At 40.9% G+C, this 22,816-nt stretch overlaps 1 protein-coding gene across 3 annotated transcripts in view; it reads left to right on the top strand.

The window, feature by feature from the left end:
* Nucleotides 1-22,816, top strand: part of CHST8 (carbohydrate sulfotransferase 8) — a 273,333-nt gene that overhangs the window by 245,978 nt on the left and 4,539 nt on the right. For all 3 annotated transcript variants that reach the window (XM_034788316.1, XM_034788314.1, XM_034788315.1), the window contains exon 3: nt 19,277-19,314. In XM_034788316.1, coding sequence (XP_034644207.1) covers nt 19,277-19,314 — 38 coding nt within the window. The remainder of the gene's footprint in view (nt 1-19,276; nt 19,315-22,816) is intronic.

The raw sequence follows: 22,816 nt of genomic DNA, 5'->3' as shown, positions 1-22,816 counted from the left end.
GAGTCCAGCCCGGGACTTTCCTGCAGCCCTCCCAGCCGCTCGCTCTGCTCTGCCCGGGGAGGGGGAAATCCCGGACATTGTGAGTGCTTTACAAATTCCCCCCGGACGCTATTTTTAGCACACAAAAGGAGGACATGTCCGGGTAAATCCGGACGAATGGTAACCCTATTATAGATCAATTTAATACAGTATCTAATCCTGTAAAGTGTTGAAAACCATCAACTCCCATCCAATTTCAGATAGGTTTGCTTAGAAAATGTAACCTTTCAGTGCTGAATAGGTTGTCATCCCCTAATAAGAACGGGGATTCTGAGAACAGAAAACCTCACCTTGCGTAACAAGCCAGCTTTCTGCTTTCAAAAGCCAGTGGAGGTTGGCAATATCTGAAGGAGAGCAGGCAATCCTGACACATGGTTCTAGGTGGGTTAATGGAGAAATTTATCCCAGACAGAGGTTTGGTGATTTTGACTCCCGCATCCCTTCTTTTGATCGCCCTGTTATAGCAAGGGAAGTCCATTTTCCCCAATTCTTGTGGGATTCTTCTGTCCCCTAGACTCAACGGTTGACTTTCCCAGGGAGCCACACCAAAGTGGACTCCGTCTGCCCTAATGTAGCTGCCTCTGTCCAATTCCCATACATGCAATAGTTTTTTTTTCTTTAAAAAACCCTTATTTACCTTTTTTCTACCCCAAACATTCTCCTGAATGTGTAGGTAGGCGGAAGAGAGATATTGTCCTCTAGTTAACTTTAAAGCTTGGGTGTCCAGGTGTCTGCCAGTTTTCTACTGATATGTACATGTCCAAGTAAAAAATACAAACACACAAGGTGCTGTTGAGGCAGGAAACTGCCACCTTGCTGACAGAGAGCTGCCTGCTAATATGCCTGGTGGCCCCAACTAGCAATAACAATATCTGACTGTTTCTTTTTCTTGCTGGCACTGTTTTGTCAGGAAGCGGCATGACTGTTCTCTTGTTTACTTGTTCTCTGTTCATGTTCATGGCTTCATGTTCTCTATCTATAACCTGGAAGGAATTTTCCAAGGACTTAGACTGATCTCCATCATTCTCTTCTCCTTTCATATTTTATTCATAGGGCCCAAGGTCACTTTCCTTAGGTTGCACTTTGGCTTTGCTCCCCTTACTGGATATTAGTATATGACTTTTTTAAAGTGCCCATCACAGTAGCATCTAGGCGCTTCACCAGATTAAAGCTATACCAATTACCTCCAGAGGGAAGAACTCTCTTCTGCCCCTCCTTTCTGCATATTTGTTGCAGTGATCAGGTGGCATGGGGATGTTTTTCAGATAGCCATGCTGGGTACCTTTGACATATTTCTTGAGGCAACATCCATTTAAAGTATCTTTCATCATGCTCTAAAAGATGATGAAATTCGAGATTCGGTGTAGGGCTGGAGAAAGTACCATAGATATAGCTTCCCTGTCTAGAAGCTGCAGGCAGGAGAATATGGTGATTTAGTCCACATCTTTTAGAAGATAAAGTTGAAGCCACGTAAAGCACACCAGGATAACACGACAGACCACTCCCTAACAACACTATCCCCTCCAATGAGATCCTTTCCCTGACAGTCAGGATTTCAAACCTGTCAGCTAAAGCAGCCCCACTGAATGTAGCCAAAGTTGGAGGGAGCAAAAAGGGGAGGTGGTCACTAACACAGGGAGGGTATAACTTAAGCAGGATTTTGGAGATAAAGACAAAGGGCCAGATTCTTAGCTGGAGTAAATGAGCATAGTTTACTTTACTTCAGTGGAGTTGCACCAATTTACCCAGCTGATGATCTTTATACCTCTCTTCCCAAGTGTGCTATACAGGACTTTTCTTGAACTACCACTAAACACATGTAGTCAGCTACCAACATGGACAGTACCCTATGAGTATTTATATCCACTGGGAGGAGGAAAAAAGTGTTCCAGAAAACACTGCATAAAGCTGCATTTTTACCAACACGAGTGTTACTTGCTGCCTTCTCCTCTCTTTCAATCTCTCTTCTTCTGGAAAGGAAAGTAGTATCTTCAGAAGTGGAGCCACATGAAAGTAGCCCAGACATTTTCTGCTGCATTAGGCAGAAATAGACAGCACACGGTAGCTTCATGTAATGTACTGTGTATCCAATTTCCTGAAATGGTTTGGACACTAGGTGCATTATTTTGGGTGACTGTTTCCCTGCTGCGTGCAAAAATCACAGATAGCGCTTGTCTGAAATTCATTACTGTTCTTTTAGATACCAAGATCATTCCTGCAGGCGACTAATTATAAATGCAGTGTTATATTTTTAAACCTTAGCTTTTATTTTTTAATAAAACTGAACAAAGTCTAGCGTCCTTGTCAAAGTCAGGCTGTGTATGAAGGCTGCCTTCATGCAAATATTAAATGTGACAATGGAGAATAACTGAAAGGTGCTAAGTAGAAATTGCAAGTAACTGCTGACAGTGCCTGAAAGCTAATGACGCTAATTAATGATATTCCCATGGATAGGTCCATAGCAGGAATGGGAAATGCAACAGCACAGACTTGGCTTTTCTGCTTTCTTTGTAGAATTCTTATTGAATATAAATTAAGTGCAGAAAATGTCACTCCCTAATTAGGATGCCTAACTAGCTCAGAGAAGACAAAGCAAACAAGTAGTTCTACCTTCCTCATGATAAATTTGCAAGCAGCAGCTTCTTGTATTAAATCAATTAAGTTTGCACTAAAAAGGTATTATGTTCCTTCCTTCTCTTTATTGGTTATCAAGGAAATACACTGATTTTAAAAATTGCAAGTGTGTAGAATGGAGTCGATGAGTTTGGGATATTTTAGAACATGGGGTTATTATGACAGTCACAAACTCATGTCTGTTTTTATTAAGGTAGAACAGAGATTCAAACTGAGATCAGGGCCCCATTGTGCTAGGCACTCTCCATACAGTTCCTTCTCCAAAAAGTTGGCCCTATCTTGTCTGTTTAGAGTGTAAGAGACAGGAAGTCTTACTATATATTTTATTACAAGGTTTGAATATAGCTTAAGTCATTTTATGAGATGAGTAGAATTTGTGCATTCAGGAGGTATAGCTGGCCAAAGTTACTGCAGATCTGTAATACATGAGGCTTTCATTTGGCCGGGATTCCTAGCAGCATTTTCTTTTTCTTTTGATCCATATAAGTTTGCTGAGATCTTCTCTTTTGCTTTGATTCTGAGGTTCCACTGAACCGCCAAAATGCAAAGCAAAATGTAATTGAAATAACCACTTCCACCTGAATGGGTGTAGAAACACATGAAAGAACATTTTAAAAACACACAGGAGTTCCACATGACCAAAAGACAATCCATAGGCTAGGGGGCCTTTTAACAAACAATGGTCTGAGCTTAATGCTGCTAGTGAAACCGGAAACTAGGTAAGCTCTACACGGTTAGGAGTTTGTTAACAAGTGCGCTTTACAAAGGGGTAAGTATTATCCCCATTTTTCTAACCAGTAAAGTGAGACACAGATAGGAAGTGATTTGTCCAAGGCCACAGAATAAGCCCTTGGCAGAGCTGCACGTAGAACTCAGGTGACCACTGCACCCTGCTGCCTTTCCATGCTTCTCTGAAACCACTGTGTACAGTTCTGATCACTACACTCAACAGGCACCAGCAGTGAGAAGCAGCACTCACTGGACCAGTGGTCCTTGCATATCCAAGACTCCTTGTAACAGGGTAGTCTGTCCCTTTTAAAGGCAGTGGGAGCCTGGGCCAACACCATTCCATGGCATGTCTCCTTGGAGAATAGGTAGTTTAGGGCAGGTTGCCAGACCAGCTTTAGACGTGGGGAGAGAGAATGGAGTCATGTGATCCCCTGCTGAGGATTAAAAAGAAGTGCTCTTAGCTCAGAGAGGAAGCCTAGAGTCAGACTCAGGAGTAGAGCTCAGCAAATTTTGGGGGGTGAATAGGCTATTTGCAGAAAAATGTATTTCTTGGTCAAATGCAACTATCTGCAAAATCAGGTCAAATTTGGCAAATAGTTTCAGCTGAATAAAAACAGAAATACAAATTCAGAGAAAGCTGAAATGTTTTTGACTTTTCTTTTCAAAAGATGGTTCATTTAGAAATTTTACTATATTTAACTTAAAAAAACCCACAAAGGAGATAGCATAGAAGACGTTTGAACTCAGGGGTTGAGGCTTACTATGAGACCTAACGGAAGAGCTGTGCAAAGCTGGCAGAGATGAATCAGGGAGCTGAAAGAGCTGGAGTCTGAAGTCCTGCAATAAGAAAATTGGAAAGCCTGAGAAAGAAGAAGGTTGAAACTGGAAGCAAAATCTTGTTTGTTGTGGGGACTTAATAAATTAGACTCCAAGAGGGGGAATGTTATGCTAAACTCCTGGCTATGAGTGAGTTAACAGGAGAACCAAAAGTTGAACTGAGATGGGGCTAGGGTGACCAGATTACATGAACAAAATATCGGGACACATGGGGGGGCAGGTCTGGAGCGCCGCCAAAGCAACAACCCCTCCCCGAAAAGCCCCAAGCCAGAATATCGGGACAAGTGGCATTCCGACCATACATCCGTCGGGACGGGGACAAGCGACTGAATATCAGGACGGTCCCGATTTTATCGGGACCTCTGGTTACCCTAGATGGGGCAAGTGCAGTGCCACATGGCAGCATAGTGTGGTCCAGCCCTGCACTTCTCTGGGAGTGTTTCCTGAGTGATGAGGACAGGACTGGACACTTCTATTATGAATGAAATCTGAATTCTTTAACAATGGGAAAGTCTTCAATTTTCTCAATTCAAACAGCTATCTTAAGAATGTCGGCTGATCTCTGTGTTGACTTTCTTCACTTGTAAATTTTTCATGCTCATTTTAATGGATTAGCCTGGTGTCTCAATTATTTTTGTATGCCCTTCAGAATAGCATTACTTTCCCCAGGTACTGTACTCCTGACCAAAGACTCCCATACTTCATTAAGCTGCAATGTCATTTCAGTCACTGAAAGCCGGAGAAATTGTACTATAATTGGTTAGAGTACACACACCATACTGCAGTGCAGAGCCTCCATTGCCACTATTCCAACCTGTGGGTTGCAGACACTGCCTCCAGGTCACCTGATCTATAATCACACTTTCATTTGTCCATCTCGGACCCAATGCCCCCCCATATGGGTCCAATGCAAGTCCATAGGAGGCACAGACCCCCTTCTATGGCCACTAACTCTGAGGTTCCTGCATCCTAGAGAGCAAATGCAAGGCATCAGCTGAACAATGGCTTTGCAGACGCCCTCCATGCTGGCGTGATTTTCATTGTGAGAGTCAGAGCGTCAATTGGTATAAATTAATCCATTGATTTCAGTGAAGTTACACCAACTTACACCATTGAGAATCTGGCCCTTAAAGTGCACTGGGCCTGTCATTCTTAATGATTAGTTAGGTACTAAAAGGCCAGCATAATTAAAGCATATGTTCTGAACATGAAATACAACATCCCCCTACACTAATGCCTCTTGGAATTTATTCAGAGTTTCTTTGGTGCCTGTATTCAAAATCCCTTCCAATAAAATACCACCTACTTCTGCAGGCTGTAAATTGGCATGACAGTAGCAAGTGCTAACGTTTCACTATTCCATGTTAAGTAAATGCTAACCAGTCTTTAAAAACTCTTCCCTAGCTTCTCACAGCACGAATGCAATAAAAAAAAATCTCCATGAGGATTAGTAAAAAAACAGAATATATACCCTTCAGTAGCTATCTCTATTCAGTTGATAAATAGGAAACATTTAAATAACTTACTCTGAAGGAAAACAGCAGTAGATGAGAGCTGCAGTACATTAGGGCAGACCAAAGTATTTCGTATCTTATTTATTATCATTGGCATATACTTGTATTATACCTTAGTGTCTGTAATTCTGCTTAACTATTAATGTAATCGCTTTCAACATGGAAAACAACCATTTCTTAGTGGGTGGGGTGAAATATTTCTCTCATGGATTCTTAACGAATTATTTTGGGTAGTGTGGAGAACAGTGCAGGGAAACCACTCCGAAAATGGAAATTAAAGATATATGTAGATGGGATTTAAATAAAAAATAAACTGCTCTCAGTATCAGTGTTTGAAGGAACAGTATCCACACGTTGTTTTTTATAAAAATTGGAGCTTTATTATTTCCCGGGTTCCTGCTGACTCTGGAAATGTCGTCTTCAGTAACCGCAACAAACTATATCAATTTGATAATTTCATGATAGCAGCTAGAGGGGACAATTATAGCTTTTCCAAAAATATTCATAACATGCTTCCACAGCAAACATTTTGAGTTTCCTTTGCCTTTTTTATTTTTGGATTTTCCATTCAATACAGTTAGAGAGGACCCATTTGCAAAGTACAGCTATGTTTGGGAAGGAAGAATTGGAAACAAGTTCCTGTTTGGGGGCATTTCTAAAAATAATTAAAGTCACAAGAAAAAAAATGTAGGGCCTATTTTCATAACTCTGAGGGGGCTAACCAATTTTCAGAACCATTGGCAAGATGCACTGGGAAGGAAGGCGGTCGTGTGGGTGTTGAAAAGTGAGACTAGTTCATTCATCATAGAATGAACAAGACCCAACCCTCATATGATACCAAGAAACTCCCCCCTCCAGGAAACAATTGGGCAAAACCATCTCATTGTCCTTCAGATCTCTCCTTAAAGCATGCCTTTGGCATGATACCTACAAAAAAATTGACAATGATTAGGAGTTGATGTGATGAGGCAGCTATCTCTCCTGATGATCAATATTGTCTCATTGTTTCTTTGTGCTCCCTCATCTGTCTGTCTGTATCCAGCTGTTGTCTTATACTTGGATTGCAAGCTTTTGGGTGGAAGGGAACATTTTTGTTATGTGTCTGTACAGTGCCTAGCACAATGGGATTCTGATCCATGATTGGAACTCCTTGGCACTCTCGCAATATAAATAGTACTTTACCAAGAGTCTTGGAGCTCAAGTATATTGGTGTGCATCTCCCTCCTTATTTTGCTTTTTTAGCAAAGCAATACCTCAGATCCAACTGTATTTTTGAATGGAGGCTCTTGTTAGCCCATTGGCTATACATAGGGCTAAGTCCACTGGTAGTGAAGTGGTGGCACATCAGTCGGAAAAATGGGTGTAATGGAGATAGTGTAACAGTAAGTGAACAGTAATTTTTGTGCAAGATAAGAGCAGCATGCACAAATTTGCATTCTCTTGAGTCTAAATAAGCACCCGGCATAAGCTTGGTAGTGGATGCATCACCAAGCTGGTTTGTTAGTCAAACAGGAGGAGGTTAACTGGAGAACTGATTTCTTTTGAATGCAATAAATACTACTTTGCATTTTAATAGAGCCTTCTATTAAAAAATACCTTCCAAGCTTTAGTAAATTCAGGCTACACAAACCCCAGAGATATCCACATTTTTACAGTACATGGAAGAGCCAGGAACAAGAGGATACCCTCTTTTGTGCTTTTAGCTACACACTGCTCCCTCCCCTTCCCATTTTAAAACAAGTGGGCTCTCACAGGAGGCCAACTACTCTGCTAAATTGATCAACCACAATCTTTACCCTTCTTAGTAGGGCTGTTAAGTGATTAAAAAAATGAATTGTGATTAATCACACTGTTAAACAATAATATAATACCACGTATTTAAATAGTTTTGGATATTTTCTACATTTTCAAATATACTGATTTCAATTACAACACAGAATACAAAGTGTACAGTGTTCACTTTATTTTTGATTAGATATTTGCACTGTAAAAAACAAAAGAAATAGTATTTTTCAACTCACCTAATACAAGTACTGTAGTGCAATCTCTTTATCATGAAAGTTGAACTTACAAGTGTAGAATTATGTACAAAAAGTAACTGCATTAAAAAAACCAAACAATGTAAAACTTTAGAGCCTACAAGTCCACTCAGTCCTACTTCTTGTTCAGCCAATCGCTCAGACAAACAAGTTTATTTACATGTGCAGGAGATAATGCTGCCCACTGCTTGTTTACAATGTCACCTGAAAATGAGAACAGGCATTCGCATGGCACTGTTGTAGCCGGCATCGCAAGATATTTATGTGTCAGATGCACTAAAGATTCAGATGTCCCTTCGTGCTTCGGACACCATTCCAGAGGACATGCGTCAATGATGATAACAGGTTCTGCTCAATAACCATACAAAGCCGTGTGGAGCGACGCATATTCATTATCTGAGTCAGATGCCACCAGCAGAAGGTTGATTTTCTCTTTTGGTGGTTTGGGTTCTGTAGTTTCTGCACTGGGGTGTTGCTCTTTTAAGACTTCTGAAAGCATGCTTCACACCTTGTCCCTCTCAGATTTTGGAAGGCACTTCAGAGTCTTAAACCTTGGGTTGAGTGCTGTAGCTATCTTTAGAAATGTCACATTAGTACCTTCTTTGTGTTTTGTCAAATCTGCAATGAAAATGTTCTTAAAATGAACAACATGTGCTGAGTCATCATCTGAGATTGCTATAACATGAAATATATGGCAGAATGCAGGTAAAACAGTGTAGGAGACATTCAATTCTCCCCAAGGAGTTCAGTTACAAATTTAATTATTTTTTTTTTTAACGAGCATCATCAACCTGGAAGCATGTCCTCTGGAACAGTGGCCAAAGCACAAAGGAGCATACGAATGTTTAGCATATCTGGCACGTAAATATCTTGCAATGCCGGTTACAAAAGTACCATGCAAACACCTGTTCTCACTTTCAGGTGACATTGTAAATAAGAAGCGGGCAGCATTATCTCACGTAAATGTAAACAAACTTGTTTGTCTTAGTGATTGGCTGCACAGGAAGTAGGACTGAGTGGACTTGTAGGCTCTAAAGTTGTACATGGTTTTCTTTTTGAGTTCAGTTATGTAACAAAAAAAATCTACATTTGTAAGTTGCACTTACATGACAAAGAGATTGCACTACCATACTTGTATGAGGTGAATTGAAAAATACTATTTTCATTTATCATTTTTACAGTGCAAATATTTATAGCAAAAAATAATATATACTTTGATTTCAATTACAACACAGAATACAATATATATGAAAATTTAGAAAAACATCCAAAATATGTAATACATTTCAATTGGTATTATATTGTTTAACGGTGCAATTAAAGCTGCGATTAATTGTGATTAATTTTTTTGAGTTAATTGCGTGAGTTAACTATGATTAATCGACAGGCCTACTTCTTAGACATTCATGGCATTGCCATTCCCCAGTCTATCATTAATCATAACTTACATCATCCTTAGATCAAGGCCGCTGCAGGTCATGCCTGACTACTGACCAAAGGCTATTCTGGAGGTTTGGAAATCACCAGAGATGTCCTGTTCATGTCCCTTTCCTTAACTCTATCCATGTCTGCAGAGGAAATTCCCATCTGACCAGATCTGCTGGGTTTCCAGCCTGTTTGGGTCAGTGGGGTGGAGTCAAAAATCAGGCCCCTTCTCTTTAATGTGAGTATTCTGTGGATATGTGAAAGATTACCTGTCACTTGTACCTTTTTGGCAGTGAAAGTAGTAATGTATTGTAAAACCATGCATTGTGTTCTGAAACAATCCACACCATTTCTGAGTGAGGGCCTCAAATGTAAATGAAGCCATGTAAATGAAGACTGAAGAAACAAATGAAGTTTAAAACTGAGGTTTAAGAACAAAGCTTCTACAAAATTTAAATAAAATTGTTCCCATGAATTACATTCCAGAGGAATCAATTATTTATAAATAAATGACAAAAAACGCACTCCCATGTAGCGTTTGCAATCCAAACATTGCAGTATTATGAAAGGGCATGACAGCCAAAAAATGAAACTGACTTAGTCTATTGTGATTGTCCAAAAAGAGAAATGCAAAGAAGTAAATAGTGAAAATAGTTTTTTTTATGTTTTCTATTTAAAAAGGAAGCAAAGAAATTTGTTTTCTATAACTAATTTTTAACTAGAGTGTGGTTCCTTATTAGAAGAAATGCAATTTGTGTCAGATTTTGTTCTTGACGTCTCTGCAGAATGTGAAATATCCCAGTAATTTTGTCTGTTGTGTAAGAAGTTTTCAGTACTGACAGCTCCAAGAACAGTAGGAAGATAACAAAACTTCAGCTGGCACCACTTCAGGCAGACCAACTAAAATGGAGTTAATAAAATGCACACATCCTGATTACAGGAATGTTAATGTGTTCAGTTTCCATTGTACTGTGAAAACACTGGATCATGAAGAGCTTGAGACCAGAAGCCGAGGAACCTTCAGAGAAAGATAAAGGGAGTGAACAGGAGGAATGGAAGGATGAATATTGAGAGGTGGGGAAGATACAAATGAAGGAGCTGTCAGATGTTAACCTAATAGAGATCAGATGGTTGTTAAATTCTAGGAAGGAGCAGCTAATTATCTGTAGAAGTGGAAGTGTCTTTGCAAGGCATCAGGGCAGATTCACCTCCAGCGTCACAGGACAGAAGCAGCCATGCTGGCAGAAGCAGCCACACTGGAGGCATCAGTCAGGTGAGAGCCAGCGATACTGCCGCTCTCCCTCCCACGCCACAGGGTTCTTCCAGAAAGTAGCAGCTCACTGAAAAGTGCGTCTCCCGTCCAGCTGGGTCCCATCCCATCATGAGCCAGCCTCTGGGGCAGATTTGCTGGAAGGGTTTCCAATCTGGATCCCACCAACGTCTGACATGCAGCATGTATACATCATTCAAGTGCCTGAGTAGCATGTCATTGCACAGCTCTTGTCTAATGATTCTAAAGAGAAGCACAATGTCTGTAATGTTGTAATCCAAATGCAAGACTCACATTAATTAACTGCACCTAGTTAGTAGACATGGAAGCTGTAATCTTGAGGACTGAACACAAGATAGGAGTCAGGACACCTGGTTTCTTGTCTAGGGGGGAGGGATAGCTCAGTGGTTTGAGCATTGGCCTGCTAAACCCAGGGTTGGGAGTTCAATCCTTGAGGGGGCCACTTGGGAATCTGGGGCAAAATCAGTACTTGGTCCTGCTAGTGAAGGCAGGGGGCTGGACTTGATGACCTTTCAAGGTCCCTTCCAGTTCTAGGAGATGGGATATCTCCATTATTTTTTTTTTTTTTTTTTAGACTCTAACACCAACCTTCTACATGATCCTTGTCTTAGGATTTCAGCCTAAAATCTGACCACTGATTTGGGGTTCCTCACTTGTTAGGTGACTAGTTTAAGATGCCCAGCTTAAGTATTAAGGTAATCAAAAATATGACCACCCAAAGTCAGACCACACTTGAAAGTTTGGCTTGTAACCTCTCCTGCCTCCCAGCTGTAAAACTGGAATAATTATGAACCATATTTGTGCAGCACTTTGTGATCTAAGGTGTGTGTGTGTGGGGGGGGGGGAATCACTGTGTAAGTACTGTAGCAATGACATGTAGAATTAATTATTTTCACCATCTAATCCTGCAGTTTCTGGGGGAAAACTGTATATTACAAATGAGTTCTCTTATAATTCACTTTCTCTTGCAATTGACACAGAGTCATTCTTGCTTTGTGTATAATTAGTCAATCACCAAATAAAAGAAGGTGCTATATATGATACAAGGCAGTATAGTGACTGTTTGCCTTTGGCTACATTTCATATGAAGAGGGAGAGATATGTTCTTAAAAGATCAGGAAGCTCAAGGTCTTCCTTGTAATAGCTACCATTCATAGAGATTAGCATAAATACATACTATGACATCTTTGCCACTGCAGTGTCAGATGGATATACTGCCCAAGGACTCTCTCTAAAGAATATGCTCAGGATCTTGACACCAAGAGATATCTAACTTTGACTCTTCTTCAACGGAGCTAGGCACTTCATCCAAAGCATTCACTGTAAAAGTTCTCATCTGTGGAAAATGTCACTGAGTATTTGCATCTTCTCTGAGAACTCAAGAGATTCATTGTACAGATTCACTTATTTCTTGATGGCAACTTTATGCAAGGCACTCTATGCTTTCATTAAACCTTGCTTGCTTCATCTCATTAATTTTCTGTGTATTAAAACTGGGAACTGTATATGTGGCCGAGATGGGGCTATTAAGGTTTGTTATTGTCAAATAAGACATCAGTTTAGAGATAAGAAATTACTGAAGGGCAAAATATATATATAGTTTATGACATTGATTAGGCCATGATCTCAAAATAAAAATCTTGTCAGTCTTTTTACAAGGATTTTTTTCTTAAATGTACAATTTATTATTTCTAATTTAGAATGAGATATGTGGCAGTAACATAGATGGTAACAGCACTTTGCAAATACTTAATCATTTCCTGCTTGAAAGAGCTTGCAATTTAACTCAAATATACTATACATGATAAAAGATTATGCACAGGATTAGGTGCAGACCAGGCTGGGCAATCTATTCATAGTAAACAACTTAGTCAAAAAGTTTAACCCCTTTTTCTGTTAATAAATCATCCACCAGCTGAGTTTTTTCAAAGTTGTTTGCCAATATTTTTATGCAAAAAAATTTTAACCTGAATGCTACTCACAAAACTATTGTTTGGAAAATTCACTAACATAATTTGCTATTGGTGCTGTGATTGGCCACTTCAGTCATATGTTATCATTCCCACTGCCTGATTGATTGACAAGCTATTATAAAAAATAATCTGGAGTCATTGAATAAGTCATTTGTGACATGAACATATTTGCACAAGTGTTCACAACACTTCTGAAGTATCCATTTCTGCAAATATGTAATTGCACAAGTATTGATACTCTCCCTTTGCAGTGATATTGCAGTAAAAAAACAAGCAAACAAACATTGCTCATTGAAGCACATTAAGGGGCACACATACAGAAGTGAAATCAACTTCTATTTAAGCCCAGTCCCTGTACTGTGTCAGAGGAGAGAACAGGGCTAAAAGGCTAGCCAGGAGGGATTTGAAAAAGAGGTGGTGTGCAGCAGAGAGGCTCCTTTGTGTATTGTAAATGGCATTAAAAAAACAATTCCCAGAACAAGAAGGGAAAGGGAGCAGTTAGATTAGAAGACTGAGTGGAGCTGGCCATAATAAAAGACAAGAAGAACAGAGAGATCAGTGTCAGGCCCATGCAGGGTCTTTGAAGGTCAAGTTCATGCAGAAAAAGAGAGAACCAACAGAAGTGTTGTGCATACAATGAAGTGACACTATCTGATTTCCTACTTATCTATGTGTTGCTAAGATGTCTGTTGCTGTGGTGTCTAGCACCACATTTTAAAGTTATTCCTTAGTATCACCAATTTCAGTTATATAGTTGGCACAAGTGTCCAACCTATGGCACAAAGGTACATTACATTGCTATTTTGGTTACCATCTAGGAGCTAGTAGTACCAAAAATACCATGGGTGTAGCATCACATTAAACTTAGATCTGATTAGTTGAGCACAACTGTGCAATGCGTTTTTACTGGCTGAGTTCACTGCACCTAAGAATGGTTTTCTCCATGTAGGTTTAAATCTGATGTGACAGATTGCTGCTGGTGAGAGAGAGAGCTGAGAGGAGACAAAATTTAGAAGTCATATGCCTCAAAAAACATTCAAGTGACTAGCAACCAGCTCCATCATACATCTTCCATTCAAAATGTACTCTTAGCTGTTGTTCTGACCATGTTAGCACCAATAATTGAAGTCTCAATTCTGATACACATTCTTCCCTCCAGCTAATGGAATTTCTTTATTAGACATAATAACTGAAGTACAGCACAAAAATACAAGATATCCACTCTATTAAAAAACAAGTCACCTTTTGAAGTAGTTAGCAACAAAAGTGTGAATTACTCATCATTAATTCCTTTTCTTTTATAATTTAAGAACAGATAGCTCAGACAGCATTTATGATACCTTCATCTTTTTTGTAGAAGAATAATCCTTACTTCTTTCAGGAAAGTTAAATAGGTAATTACACGTTATGAAAGGGATTTTCAAAAGCTCCCAGCAATGGTCCACCTCTGCTACCATTGAAATTATGCCCATAAGAACAATAGAACAGGCATAGCAGGTCAGACCAATGGTCCATCAAGCCCAGTATCCTGTCTCCTGACAGTGGCCAATGCCAGGTGCTTCAGAGGCTCTTTTGAAACCACCTCCTAAGTCTTTCATTACAATCTTGGCAAAAGAAATTTTTAAAAAATTGTATCCAAGTCTGTCTAAATACTGGTTTGCATTTTGGTGAGTGACCAAGTTCTCTTAACTAGTCTTGTTTTCAATTGTGAAAGCTTGAAGGCTTTCAGGGAGGGGATACAGAGAGAAAATGTGCTTATATTATAAATCCTAAAAAAAAAACAGTGATCCGGTTCTAGAATCAGGAATTATGTGTGTGTGCGTGTGGCCCACAGAACTGTCCCAAAACTAGCATCCAACCCGTGGTATTGAAAATGTTAAACCACCCTTGGATGTTATTACATCTTATAATTTCAGGGGGGGAAGTAGATTACACAACCACTCTCCTGTCTTACATTGATAGGCATAACTAGTTCACGCAAGGATAAATATTTAAATATGTAAATTCTTGCCTATACATGTTGACAGTATTGACAGCCAAAGTAAATCTCTGGTATCTGTGACAGAGGATGAGAAGTGATTTAAGAAGCTGAATCTGATATTAAAAAATAATGAAGCCCAAAGCTGAAGTATAAAGCAGAGAAATAACACTGGTGACTCTGAACAGACTATTGCCTGTAATGATGCTATTACACAAGGAAATTACTAAATGCATGTTGGCAATTATACATGAGAAACCAAACATCTCCATGTAAAACAAGCAAATTGCCTAACCCCCCCAATCCACAGATTTCTTTTAATTAAACATTTGACTTTTCAGTATTCAATATATAAAATTTCTGCCTCCTTCCCCCCCCCCCCCAAAAGGGTTTTTTTAAAAAATTTTTATTTTGAAGGAAAAAAACATTCAAGCTTTCTGGAGGATTCAACCTGTATCTATGCTACCAGGAAACCCATTTTACAGGAGTGATCAGAAGAATCATACAACAAACTAGGGCTCATTCGCTCCAAATATTCCTCCCCTCCATAGGGCACCATAGTTAGAGAGGGTAAAAAAATTCAGATTTAATAATATTTGCCATTTATAGCACTTTACGGTACTTTAATCCTGAACTACTTACTTACCACAGCAAAGGCGTTCAAAATGAAGGGAGGTAGCTATTAACCCTACGTTACAGATGGGGAAACTGAGGCAGAGGTACAAACTTGCCAAAGGCCACAAAGGGAGTCAATACAGAACCAGTATAATGTTATGATTAATGTGTGAGACTATATCATCCTCTAGTGCTTAGCTGCAGCAGAGGTCAAAAGGGGTCCTCAAGTGACTGTCTCTGGAGAGAACAGCCTTAGGTGCTATTCCACAGGCTGTATCTATACAGTTGAGCAACTATTGCCAGTTTAAAGGCAAATATATTAGTAGTGTCTATGGCAGGGGTGGGCAAATCTTTTGGCCCGAGGACTACATTGGGGTTGCAAAACTGTATGGAGGCCGGGTAGGGAAGGCTGCGCCTCCCCAAACAGCCTGGCCCCCACCACCTATCCAACCCCTCCCACTTCCCGTCCCCTGACTGCCCCCCCAGAACCTCTGACCCATCCAACCCCCCCCGCTCCTTGTCCCCTAACCACCCCCTCCCGGGACCCCCCACCCCTAATCGCCCCCAGGACCCCATCCCCTATCCAACCCCCCTGCTCCCTGTCCCCTGACTGCCCCGACCCCTATCCACACCACTGCCCCTTGACAGGGCCCCCCGGGACTCCCACGCCTATCCAACCCCACCCCCGTCCCCTGACCGCCTCCCAGAATTTCTGTCCCCTGCTCCCTGTCCCCTGACTGCCCCCCGGGACCCGCTGCCCCTTATCCAGACCCCCGGCCTGGCCCCCTTACCATGCCGCTCAGAGCAGCATGTCTGGCTGCCACGCCACCAGGCCAGAGCCAGACACGCTGCCATGCTATTCGGCAGGAATGCGCAACCCCATCGCCCAGAGCACTGCCCAAGTGGATGTGGGGGAGGGGGAACAGCAGGGAAGGGGCCAGGGGCTGGCCTCCCCAGCCAGGAGCTCAAGGGCCAGGCAGGACAGTCCCGTAGGCCGGATGTGGCCCGTGGGCCGTAGTTTGCCCACCTCTGGGCTATGGGTTCACTACAGGGTGGTGCCCAAGCAACTAATAGAGGTCTATCTCAAATGGTATAAAGTTGTGCCTTCAGAGCCAGAGATCATGGTTTCCTGCTGACTACCATGATGTCTCTATGGGTTAAAGCATATTTCTTATACAAGTGGATTAGAACTCTGGAATTCCAGGCCTCTCTTTGCATAGCAGTTTTCATACTCACTATTCCACAGCATTTTACAAAACCATGGATTAAATGCTTGTATTACACTGACCGCATCAACAAATGTAGCCACCAATAATAGCTCAACAGCCTCGCTCAGTCATGGACACCAGAACCAGTTTTGTTACTTAGGAATCCTGGCCAGGACTCCACAAGTTAAGTGTCCACTCTTCTGAGTTTAAAACAAAAAAACAAACAAAAAAAACACCCCTTAAGATCTCCACTTCCAGCTGAACAGGCACTGTATTAAAACTGAGTAAGAGGGGACTTCGGACTTCCATCTCATCAAAAACAAGGCACCTCTAGTACAGCTTGATTTTGCTCCCATTGAAGTTAATGGCAAAAGTCCCTTTAACTTTAATGGGGCAGAATCAGACACATACGCAGCATCCTCTCATGCCCTTGCAGCATAGTACTACATTAACTCATGCCTACTGCTAACAAATTGCTGGTATGGAACATGTACACTTAGCCATAGCAACACAGCAGAAATAGGTTCAACCCTTAATATCTGTTCATACTTCTGAAAAAATAACCAAAGATCAGCTTGTTGGAGTAGGTGCTATAGCTGCAAGAAACTCATTAATGTAAATGGTATATAGTCAGGGGACTGATAGAATAACTTTAAACACACACAGTATTCATGAGAACCTTAATAATGTAATGAAAATTAATCTGATGGGACTGAGCTTCTCCGGTGGTGCTTCAATTTGTAGTACAAAGGTACTGTAAAGTGGTATGCTGACCTGCAATTGTCCTTGTCAATGGCTGCAGATTTGTAATGTAGCCCCATTAATTAAACTGAAATCTTTTTAGGCAGCACTGACAGTGACAAGTGGCACTATCCAAATCACAGAGATGCACCAAAAATCTCAACTGATTGCATAAACAAAATAGTGTTTTCAATAGCATACACATTAGCTTAACTGCAACAGTAGTCAAATTATAAGTGAGACAAGGTGGGTGAGGGAATATCTTTTATTGGGCCAACTTCTGTTGGTGAGAGAGACAAGCTTTTTGAGCTTATACCAAGCTCTTCTTTGGGTCTGGAAAATGTACTCAAAGTACAGATGCTGAGTACATTTTCCAGACCTGAAGAAGAGCTCTGTGTAAGCTCAAAAGCTTCTCTCTCTCACAAGCAGAAGTTGGTCCAATAAAAAAAATTACCTCTCCCCACCTCAGCTCTCTAATATCCTGGGGGCAACATGGCTACAATACCACTTCATACAACAAACTATAAGCGATTGCAAAGCTCTCTTAGTTTAGTCTTAAGAGGCACTCACACCTTTATCATTATATTCCTGATTGGATTCCCCTTTAAAAGTTAAGAGCATGTGGCATAATACTTGTAAAAGTGATATGTGCTTTCCATAGTATGTTCAAAATGCTCTACAAATATTACCTCTTATATACATTACGCACCAGGGGGAAGGGTTATAGGACAATACTGCATGCATGCCGACTGGTAAACATTCAGAACTATCATGCTGTCCAAAGTGGGCACAATTAACAGCAATTTTTAGTTAACTTAAATACATGCATTTATGAGATGGTATTTTGGCCTAGTGGGTACAGCACTGGCCTGGGACTCGGGAGACGTGGGTTCTATTCCTGGTTCTGCAACTGGCCCGCTGTGTGACCTTGAGCGAGTCATAGATTGTCGGGCTCAACGGGTAGTGATCAATTGCTCGATGTCTAGTTGGCAGCCGGTATCAAGCGAATTGCCCCATGGGTCGGTCCTGGGGCCAGTTTTGTTCAACATCTTCATTAATGATCTGGATGATGGGATGGATTGCACCCTCAGCAGGGTTGTGTTTGACACTGAGCTATGGGGAGAGGTAGATACAGTGGAGTGTAGGGATAGGGTCCAGAGTGACCTAGACAAATTGGAGGGTTGGGCCAAAAGAAATGTGATGCGGGTCAACAAGGACAAGTGCAGAGTCCTGCACTTAGGACGAAAGAATCCCATGCACTGCTACGGGCTGCGGACCGACTGGCTAAGCAGCAGTTCTGCAGAAAAGGACCTGGGGATTACAGTGGACGAGAAGCTGGATATGAATCAACAATGTGCCCTCGTTGCCAAGAAGGCTAATGGCATATTGGGCTGCATTAGTAGGAGCATTGCCAGCAGATCGAGGGAAGGGATTATTCCCCTCTATTGGGCTCTGGTGAGGCCACATCTGGAGTATTGTGACCAGTTTTGGGACCCCCACTACAGAAAGGATGTGGACAAATTGGAGAGAGTCCAGCGAAGGACAACGAAAATGTTAGGTGGCTAGGGCACATGACTTATGAGGAGAGGCTGAGGGAACTGGGCTTATTTAGTCTGCAGAAGAGAAGAGTGAGAGGAGATTTGGTAGCAGCCTTCAATTACCTGAAAGGGGGTTCCAAAGAGGATGGAGCTAGGCTGTTCTCAGTGGTGGCAGATGATAGAACAAGGAGCAATGGTCTCAAGTTGCAGTGGCAGAGGTCTAGGTTGGATATTAGGAAAAACTATTTCACTAGGGGGGTGAAGCACTGGAATGGGTTACCTAGGGAGGTGGTGGAATCTCCTTCCTTAGAGGTTTTTAAGGCCCGGCTTGACAAAACCCTGGCTGGGATGATTTAGTTGGGGTTGGACTAGATAACCTCCTGAGGTTTCTTTCAACCCTAACCTTCTATGATTGTATGATTCCACCTCTGCCTCAGTTTCCCCATTATCCCCAAGGGAATAATGATATTGACCTACTCTGTAAAGCATTTTGAGATCTACAGGTATAAGAGCTATACAAGAGCTAAGTATTATTACTATGGGCTATCCATGGATATAAAACATTGCAGGTCTATTTAATATCATTGTTCTAATAGGAACTGCTCCTACTCACATTCTAGTTAAAGGTAGAACTCTTGTTGATCTCAGTGGTGCAAGATAAGCATGTCATGTGTATTTACCAAATATTATTGTAATTTTCCTTTTCTTTCTTTAGGGATAAAATATAACATGGGACCCCAACAACCCAAAAAAGTAAGTTCTTCAGAAAAAATGCAAGAAAATAGAGCATGACATATTTGCAATACAGAATGTGGGATGAGGGGGAGAAGGCTCAGAGCAAACCATTTGACTGGAAGTAAAAGTATCAAACAGGAATGACGCATTAAAGCTTTTCCCTGGAGTGCAAATTTTTTTTAATTGCAATACGAATTTGGTAATCCATGAAAATTTAGTTTTATGGTTGTTTGCTAGACTAGATATTCCTAAAAGATACTGTAAACTTGAAAGATTTGCATATTCATATTTGGTATAAAATTTTATTGCTAAAAGAATTGGTTGAGTATCACATAGAATATTAGAAATAAAAATACTGGTATTATTGTGCCACCTAGTGGCTACTAGGTCATTCATAGTAGCTGTGACTATATCTCATTTACTTCTTTGAAGTTTAAGGGATGAATGCAACTACTTGAAAGAATGCTAGAATTTACTAGCTATTTATCCAAATTCCAGGGGGAACTTAGTGAGATGTAGTTCATATCGCTCCATCTCTGCAGGTTCAACTTACCTTTTGAATGGCAGTGAATAGCAATTTTGTCCACAGAGGATATTCAAATTATGACATTTGCTTATGATGGAAATGCTAGTTTTAGATTAATCATCAGCAATGTGGGGTGTTGGGGTTTTTTTGGGGGGGGTGAAGGGGGAGACTGTACCCTAGCATGGAATAAGTATGAAATATCAAACAGTCTGATTTCCTCATATGATTGCTACATCACTCAGTAAAGAGCAATATGTAGTAAATAGAATAAAACAACTGGCCATTTACATATACAAGATGACCGAAATATACATTTGATGCATTTAAATCAGGGTAAGCTTCTCAACTGAATAGCAATCAAATACTTCCATAGTCCCATCAGTTTAGGATATACCCAAGCAACTATACACGGGAGTACCAGAATGAGTTTTTCCAAGTCAGCCTATAACATGTGGTAATAGTAATAGCAAGGCAGTAGTAAAAACTTAACACAAGTCATTCTAGAAAAAAGTATAACTTTTTCTGAACAGTTACAAAAGGAAGCAAGTGTAAAGAACATCTTATTCTGTTTGGGTCTTAGTCAGCGTACTGTATACAGAGAAGTGAAGGGACAACCCAGACTGTGTTCCACCTCACCCTTGTTCTTCTATTATGCACAGCCGCTTTTATAATTTGTTTAATACTGATAAGTTCTATTTTATTTTTGAACACAACTTAATAGGTTACTAGCACGATTTGGATTTTTGCTCATTACTTTTTTATGATGAATATTGAATCAACTTTTTCCAGAAAAAAAGAGAAAAAGAAAAATCTATTCTCCTTTGAAGAAGCAAATTGGCAAGATATAGAAAATCAGTAGTGATGCCACATGGGGATGTAGCCTGAGTTGCAGCTTCCCCTTTGTAACTGAATGGCAGGAAAAGCTTGTTGTTATTCTTTGACAGCCTAATCTAAAGCCCTGTGAAGATTTCTATTGGGCCACATAGAGGCTAATCTAACTCCCATTGAAGTCAACTGGATGTTTTTTCATTGCCTTCAAGGGGATTGGATCAAGCCCAAACTGCAGATTCCTGCCTGTTCTCTCAGATGAGCAGAGGAAGAGTTGTGACATCACTATGATAATCCGTAAAAATGCTTCACCATGAAGAAGAAAGAGAATACTCATTTCAAATCTAAAGCTGCTTTTTTAAGTTTGGGACATCTTTAACATCATCAAGGAGCAGGTGAAAGGCAAATATAGAAGAGTTTGTGATTTGCATCACAGTTTACCTCTAATTGTTAAAGTATTTTCAGCTAAAGTATTCACCAACTGAACAGCTATATGTGCATATTCCCTGCCCTCCCATTCCTTCCTCCATCTGAACTATAACCTCTTTGGAAAACCACATCAATAATAAACCAGTTAAACAAAATTTTAGTCAAAGCAGAAGACATAGCTTTTCTATGCAAACATATTAATTAATTACAACATATAATTCGCCCCTAATCCCACCTCGGTGAGATAGGAAAATGGTCAACAAGAGTCACAGGTAGAGCTAGGATAAAAATTCAGGCGTTCCAGCCTCCCAGACCCGTATTACATCCACAACAATCAGAGGCAGTATGATGTAATCTATCTTTCCCCTTCTAAATTTAGGACCATTTTGACCTGTACAAGCTGCTATTAGAGATCTCTGTACAAAGGCTTATTTGAAAATGGCAACAACAGGTGGAACTTTCCTCTGTGGGTATAATAGCTGCCTAACCTCCATTGGCTTGCCATCATTTTTGGCTACTGTCTTTGCTTTGCAACCACTTCACCATTTTTCACTCCAAATAGCCAGATCCAAAGCTCATTAAAGTCAATGGAAAGATTTCCATTGACTTCATTGGCCTTTGGCTTGGGGCCATAATGAGAGCTATAACATTAATTTTTTTATAAACGTTCACTTTGAAACACACTCCAATGGCTAATGAGCAAACAAGTCAAAGTGAGGAAGTGTGGGATTCTCCTTCTTCCTGATATGCCTAGTGTGTGAAATCATTGAAAGGTGACATTATTTCAAGCCTCCATTAATAGCTATAATAAAAAGTATATTTTATGCTGAATAATGATTGAGTGCCAGAACTGTAACCTGTCTGGGTCATCATTTTCAGGCTCACGTGGATAACCTATGTTGTGCTCCTCTTGTAATATGAATATGCATATTTCAGGGCCGTCTCCAGGCACCAGCGTAGCAAGCAGGTGCTTGGGGCAGCCAATGAAGAGGGGGGCAGCACGTCTGGCCGTTCAGCGGCGGGGCGTCACTCCCTCTCGGAGCAAAGGACATGCCGCTGAATTGCCACCGTAGAATGAAGGGGCGGTGGAGCTGCTGCCGATCGCAACTTTTTTTTTTTTTTAATTGCTGCTTGGGGCGGCAAATATGCTAGAGCCAGCCCTGCATATTTTTAAAGACAGCAAGATCTTGCGGAGTGCGAGGAATGGCACAAATTGCTGCAGAGTGAGAATGGGTATAAGATGCCATCTCCCAGAGCATGTTCTAAGGCAGATGGCTCATTTTCTAGGGGCCAGAGCATCACGCTCTAGCTAGTAGCTGGAAAATGACTTCTCCCTGGGTGACATTCACCCCCATGCAGGTAGCCTGTACTGGTCGTTGACCTACTTAAGCCTTCAAAACAAGGCTGATGTGGAACTTGAATGATGCAGCATCTCTTTACAAGAGCAAATTTCACCCCTAGAGAGACAGACCAAAATTTAGTTTAGGTGTGTCAAAATGGTAGGAAGGAACTTAATTTGCCTATGCTGGGGCCTGGAAGGGAATTAACCAGTGCAGCCTACTTAGAAAGACTGAGCAAGAGAGTAACAAGGGGGTTACGCCCAGTTTGTAGCATATGGAAGATGAGTGGATTGAACCTACCAAGGACTCTGCATTCGTTCATTCTCCTCCCCAAACTCCCTATGTCTGCATGGCAGCTCGGGCAGACAGACTTGTGTTGTGGGGCTTGAGATGGTGT

This window comes from Trachemys scripta, chromosome 13, assembly GCF_013100865.1.
Source record: "Trachemys scripta elegans isolate TJP31775 chromosome 13, CAS_Tse_1.0, whole genome shotgun sequence".
NCBI lineage: Eukaryota > Metazoa > Chordata > Testudines > Emydidae > Trachemys > Trachemys scripta.
This window is presented reverse-complemented; position numbering and strand designations above follow the sequence as displayed.